We start from the raw sequence: 6,252 nt of genomic DNA on the forward strand, positions 1-6,252 counted from the left end.
CGGGGGGATGGGGGGGGGGGGGGGGGAAATAGCATTTGGCCTCGATAGACGGGGAGATGCCGATGGCAGAGGTTAGCTGCAGCCTGTGGCCCGTGGCCCGTAGGAAATGTTAGGTAATATATTCAAAGATGGAAGAGGAGATGAAGGTGTGGATGCAGTCGAAGCTGTTGAAGTTGAGGAGGGATGAGGTCACAGCCGGCGGACCCCCCTTCGTCATATCTACCCGGGAAAATAAGCACCCGGAACTAATAGTCAAGTTGACGCCTAGTTTGCTAACTAATCGTTGGCTGACTAACAACTAACTTGTTAGTTAACTCTAACTAGTTATGGTTAGTTAACTAATTGGCTGACTAAGCGATATCGGTGGTTCAGAGGAGCCGCTTTCGTATTCACATTGTTCTCTTACCACCAGTCTACAGAGTCTACAGGTCTACAGATGACATAGACATACAGAGATAATATAACTACTGTATGTTACTGGGCGATACAGAGCTATTACTCGCCAACATGGCCATCTTTCATACGTCCTCGGCCAATTCCCCAAGACGGTCGATTACAGCACACCGTGGCACCTACGCGAGCAATGAAGATGAGGAAATTGACCTTTATGATATTTCTGAGCCCTGGGACTAGAACATTATCAAGCGCTCTCGGCCTGTCTTCTTGTCTTCTGTCCTATCTCTCTTGGCGAAGTGCTCAATGGCGGATTATATGGTCGAGCATAAACTGGAATTTGATAGCTTCTACACTTATCCAGATAACTTTACAGCCTCCAGAGCAGAAGGGATGAAGCTCTCTCAAAGTGATGTCTTTGTGTGGGGGGATGGGAAGCCAATGAAATGCGAATGCAGGATTAAATTATTCAGGATGTGCTGGATACCTCTCATCCGGTGACATATTCGACAACCTTTCAATTGCCCAGGAAAGACAGCTCTCGGCAGTACAGGGCCCTGGTGCTCCCCTTGATGGGCCCATGTGTTATGTCCTCACATCCTTAGAATGACGCCCATGGGTGCTCACATGTCTGTTGAAAAGCAGTTACTACAGACACTGAAAAGCTTACACGAAGCCTGAATCATACACCGCGGCAAGTCCACCCTTATTCTTCTTCTTGATGCTCAATCCAATATTCGATAAACCTGGCTTAGAGGAATTGTAATTTGGTGAATCGCTCCTCTTCACAATCTCAACAGGAGCGCTAAATACGAGGCTCTCGGTCGACCACCGAAAATAATCATACCGTCAGTTGAGTTTTGCAAAAGAGAGAACTTGTCAGGGCCTGTTAACTTTCCAGACAACTTACCCACTGACAAGTTTAGTTCATAGTAGTCTTGATAAAGATAAACTATAGAGCAAGACAACTTCTTTTATTTAAAACCCAGGGGCATTCAGCTACCCAGGCTCAGCCAACAGATTAACATGAAAAGGAAAAGAAAACCTAAAAACTCAGACTGATATTTATTTAGTCCACTACTCTACTTACCATCTCTTCTCATCTCTTTTATAAAATTATTTTCAAGCTCGATAATTTCCTTGTCAATATATTACGAGTTTCAACTCTTCGATCATTTGGCCGAACGTGGTATATCATTAAATCTTAATATATTATTCTCGGATAATCTGCGAACAACATGGGTTAACTCTTAGTTTCCGGGGCTGTTAAATTTTGGTGTTGGTGACAGTTCGACTATATAAGACGACGGGACACACACACACCCCTTCCGCACGGTGGGGATACAGCAAACCACACGCACCTTTGGGAATCTTCCTCTTCATGCCAGTCATGGAGAGACAGGGTAGGGGATCTCCTTATCAGACGAAATAACCGTGCATGACGGAATGGGCGCGCCCCTATTGATTTGGGTTACCTTGTTAACAAATTACCCCGAAGCCTGCAACTGTTCTTTTCTACGACGGACATCGACCGCCGTAACTCTAACTACCTTCTGTTCTTTTTCTCCTTTGCGGTGAAGGCTTCTTATTCCGGCACAATTCTCAAGGGAACAAAGACAAGAAAGGGAGCGTCCTTCGGCATATACGCCCATATTGTATGGATATCAGTTATATCATGGATATCATGTATCGTCCGATCGTCGCATCAAAAGCGAAAAGGACGCATGAAACAGGCCTTCTTCCCACGTATCAATTCGGGCATGCAAGCAGTGCAACGGAAAGCCATTCTCCAATAACAACTGCCTGATTTACCAACTCACCGTAAAACAGGACGGACTGAGTCGTTGGAAATGCCGCAAGATCCAATTAGTGATTTCTTTGTGTGCATGTTCAATTTTGACCTGGAACAAGCGAGGCCAAGCGGGGCTGTTTGTGCAATCCAGGCATTACTATCCCTACATCACCGACGATGATGAGAGTATATATATCAATGTCAATCCTGAGATTGCGCATAGCGTCTTAGCTATCTCCTCGGGCCCAACCTGCGTCCGCCAGTGAGAAGATGCCCCTCCTTATTTCTGAGCCAACCTGTTGATCTCAGCCCTTCTCAAGCAAGAAACTGCTTATCAATGAGAAAATATGAGCATTCCCTGGACCCTCCTTGTTTCGGTTTTTCGTATACTTATCTTGGCCAAGGTAGGCACGAAATCGCCCATTATCGATACTTTGCTCTCTATACGCTTCAAGCCTCAGCGAGATCCATTTACTCCGGGTAATTCAAGTCCCTGTACATATATACCTTTCAAGTCCACTCTCCTCCATACCTGGACCCTGGTATTCCAATTCTACCAAATGGGTCCTCGACTATCACTGGCTGAAGGGTAATAAAGCCCAGTATATTCACACCTTCCATCAAAGACATGGTATAACTATCTCATGTCATCTAACCATGAGATGAAATCCATCCCCCTTTACCACACCATCATTTCAAATATTGCTGGAATATTCAGGCCCCGCCGTTCGTATTGCACCAGACGAAATCTTATTCAACGGCATCCATGCCACAAAGTAAATCTACAGAGCTGGCAATGACTACAGAAAGTCGCCGTGGTACTGAAATCTAACAATAACCGGGCTGGAGCATATTTTTAAACACCAGTGATATTGTGTTTCATGGCATTCGGCGACGGCTGCTGGCAACGCCTATGTCAGAGACGTCGTTGAGACAGGTGGAACCGCTTGTTGATGCTCACGTGTGTATGGTTATCTATAGGATGCGGGAGGAGATGGGGGAAAGGGTTGTTGCGGATATATTCAAGTGGTGGCTCTTCATAGCTACGATTAGCGTTGGAGAGTTGAGTTTCGGGCAGTCTTTTATGATGCTTGAGCTCGGGAAGGTATCTATATAACCTCTCTCCTCTCCTCTCCTCTTGGACGTCAATAAACGCAATTGCACCACCAGCTTTATCACTAACAACCCTCCAGAAAAACCAATACACCCTCGACCTCGAAAAAAAGAGCCCTCTTCCTCCTCCCTCCGCACAACCTTCCCTCTCACTTTCAAACTAGCCAGGTACCTAGTCCCCCCCCTTCTTCCGCAAGGCGTATCAGGCCGGCCAGCGCATAGTCAACTACGCCCAGCAATCCTTCCAGCGCTACAAATCACTCGTCGCTGTCGCTGCCGCCGACATCAGCAGCAATGATGGCAGTACGCAAACCAACCCACCGAAAATAACCTTCATAACCAAACTGCTCAACGCCAAATAGCCCACCGACATCCTAAGCGACAATGGCATCGCCGCTGAAACCCAGACCTTCATCCATCGCCGGCAGCGACACAACTGCTTCCTCAATGACCTACCTCGTCTGGACCGGTTGTCGGGATCCAGCCGTGCAGGAGCAGGAGCGATTGGTGCATGAGTCGAAGACCGCGTTTTCCATCTCCTCTCCCCTACCTCCACCGTCACCATCACCGTCACCGCCACCGTCACACCTTCAACTTCGCCGCTAGAAAACCAGCCCGAGACCGACGTCCCGTTCCCACACGATATCCTCCGCAAACTACCTACCTCAACGACGTCATCACCAAGACGCTACGGTTATATACCGCGGCGCCGGCTTCGCTGCCGCGGGTGGTGCCGCCCGGCGGTGCGGAGTTGGTGGGTCGTTGGATACGTGGTGGGACGACGGTGTCGGCGCAGGCGTGGACGATGCATGGGGATCCGGAGGCTTTCGAGAGGCCTGAGTGGTATGTATGATGATGAGTTGGTGGGGGTGGGATGGGTTTCTGCCCGTCCTGTGTATACAGTGCCCACGTATGTATGGGTTATCTTGGGGGGATAAGTTGGTAGGTGACAGGTGGTAGGGGGTTAGGGGTAGGGGGTAAGAGAACGGGGCAAAAAGAAGCTGTGAAACGGATAATTTATATTTCGAGTTTCCTATGCTGATAAACTGAATGTACGTATGATGTACACGGTTTCAACCAGCTTCGACCCCTACCGCTGGGAAAACCGCCAGCAGAGCAATGATGAATGCAAATATGCAGTTTGGCCCTTGGGGTTCGGAGTAAGAAGTTTCTCCTTCTCACTTCCCATCCCATCTCATCCAACCCTGAACTCCATCTCACTGACAAAACACAGTCTGCATAGGCCTTCACCTCACTTGCATGGAACTCCACTTCAGTGCAGCACCCTTCTCCCACACATTCTCAGACACACAGGTAAATGGCACAAGAGGAAAAGAAGCACATGTCAGTGATGTGAATGCAGATGCAGATATACATTCACTGATGTATTTTCTTTTGACGTCCAGTAAGAAGAGATGTTTGATGAAGTTGTGAGCTGTGAAATAGAAAGAAGACAGAATAAGAGATTAGAAAAAGAGATGAGATCAGATGAGTTGAATGATGAATTATGAATGAGATGTTTGAGATTCAAGTATAGCGGTCGGCCTCAGGAAAACATCTCTGAGATGCTGGAGAGAGAGCACACTTGGGAGTGAGCGAATATTCTGATGAGAGCGACCAATCCGAATATTTTACCGACCTCATCCCTTGTCTGAGTGAGTTAAACAGGTAATTAGGACCTAATGGTGTTAGTTAATGACGAATGCTCAGCCCTTAATAGGCCTACCCATTCGTCTGCTGCGGTTCTCAACTCGATACTCAGCATTCCCGCATCCCAGTGGCCCGTAATGAGGAGGAGTTTCCACAGGAAATAGCTCGGCGTAAACTGCATTATATCCATCATCATACCCTTTATCGGCAAGGAAGACTATCCGGCGTTGCCGGTGTATCCGCAGGCCAACAGACCACAAGCAACGGGCCGATTCCGACTGTCTTTCACTCCCTTCTTCCCATTACTTACCTTCAACATTAACATCAGCCTTATCCGCTTCTACTTCTTCTTCTTCTTCTTCTTCTTCTTCTTCTTCTTCTTCTTCTTCTTCTTTTTCTTCTTCTTCGAGAACGATAGCTATACATTTACAGACTGTACAACTGTACACACCTATCTTCGGGATAGTTTTCAGTCTAGACGCCAAAGACGCAGACCCGTCACTCTCCCATAGAAACCCAGTGCGCCGGAGCCTTGGTGCGTTAGTAGGTTGTTAGTTAACACCGCGAGAATGACGTCAAGAGCATGCCCACAAACTCCCGCTCGGAAAACAAGAAGGTTAGTTAATGGTCAGGGAAAGCAGAGTTGTTGAGAAAACTCGCGATCTCTATTAGTAATTTAATAGTTATTGGATAACCCTAGGTTTGGTTTATGAGAAAAAGCCTTTCAGACAACCAGAACTTAACATCAATTCAACCGTTACTACCCTATGATAGATGATAGTTAACTAACTTAACGGAGTCCATACGATCCGATCAACCAACCAAGCACATTTAGACACAACCCCCAACCGCCTAACCCAGATCCCATCACGTCACATCACACATCGACACATCCCATATTCATTCCATCAGCATCTAGTAACCAGCAACGCAACTAGTAACTGCATTGGGAAAAAAAAAAAAAAAAAAAAAAAAAAAAAAATTCGCGGCCATGCCCGCTCAAGCCCGCTCAAGGCCGAAATCCGAATGCAATTTCCCGCCCTCCCTGTATCTCCACATACATGAAGCAAAAAGAACGCACATAACCCGCGTCTCGTGCTCTCGTTGCTCTCTCGTGCTCGGGTGCGTCTCTGAGACATAAGATAACTTTAACTAAGCGCCGAAGTCTCTTCAGCCACCGTCCCCTTTTCCCTCTCAATTCTGCCAAGGATGCGGTTACCCGGACCGGTTCCGAAGAAGAGCTGAATGGGTGTCAGACAAGTTAGGCACCTTGGTTGCCAGTCCGAGGCGCGTTGCCTTTGCGG

General features: G+C 47.4%; 4 protein-coding genes across 4 annotated transcripts; 3 read left to right on the top strand and 1 right to left on the bottom strand.

The window, feature by feature from the left end:
- Positions 1 to 128: 128 nt before the first annotated feature.
- Positions 129 to 633, top strand: PAAG_11594 (hypothetical protein; the record flags this gene model as incomplete). The annotated part of the gene is made up of 2 exons (XM_015847215.1): positions 129 to 267; positions 491 to 633. The coding sequence occupies 2 exons, from the start codon at positions 129 to 131 to the stop codon at positions 631 to 633; spliced, it is 282 nt and encodes a 93-aa protein (XP_015703124.1).
- Positions 634 to 3,098: 2,465 nt separating this feature from the next.
- Positions 3,099 to 3,660, top strand: PAAG_11595 (hypothetical protein; the record flags this gene model as incomplete). Its single annotated transcript, XM_015847216.1, has 2 exons — positions 3,099 to 3,290; positions 3,475 to 3,660. The coding sequence occupies 2 exons, from the start codon at positions 3,099 to 3,101 to the stop codon at positions 3,658 to 3,660; spliced, it is 378 nt and encodes a 125-aa protein (XP_015703125.1).
- A 22-nt stretch (positions 3,661 to 3,682) lies between these two features.
- On the top strand, positions 3,683 to 4,138 carry PAAG_11596 (hypothetical protein; the record flags this gene model as incomplete). Its single annotated transcript, XM_015847217.1, has 2 exons — positions 3,683 to 3,805; positions 3,905 to 4,138. 2 exons carry the CDS (start codon positions 3,683 to 3,685, stop codon positions 4,136 to 4,138), a joined length of 357 nt encoding a protein of 118 aa, XP_015703126.1.
- Positions 4,139 to 5,004: 866 nt separating this feature from the next.
- PAAG_03376 (hypothetical protein) lies at positions 5,005 to 5,816 on the bottom strand (the record flags this gene model as incomplete). The annotated part of the gene is made up of 3 exons (XM_015844949.1): positions 5,005 to 5,165; positions 5,259 to 5,479; positions 5,755 to 5,816. 3 exons carry the CDS (start codon positions 5,814 to 5,816, stop codon positions 5,005 to 5,007), a joined length of 444 nt encoding a protein of 147 aa, XP_015701923.1.
- Positions 5,817 to 6,252: the final 436 nt, after the last annotated feature.

Source organism: Paracoccidioides lutzii (genome assembly GCF_000150705.2).
Source record: "Paracoccidioides lutzii Pb01 unplaced genomic scaffold supercont2.7, whole genome shotgun sequence".
NCBI classification, from domain to species: Eukaryota; Fungi; Ascomycota; class Eurotiomycetes; order Onygenales; family Ajellomycetaceae; genus Paracoccidioides; species Paracoccidioides lutzii.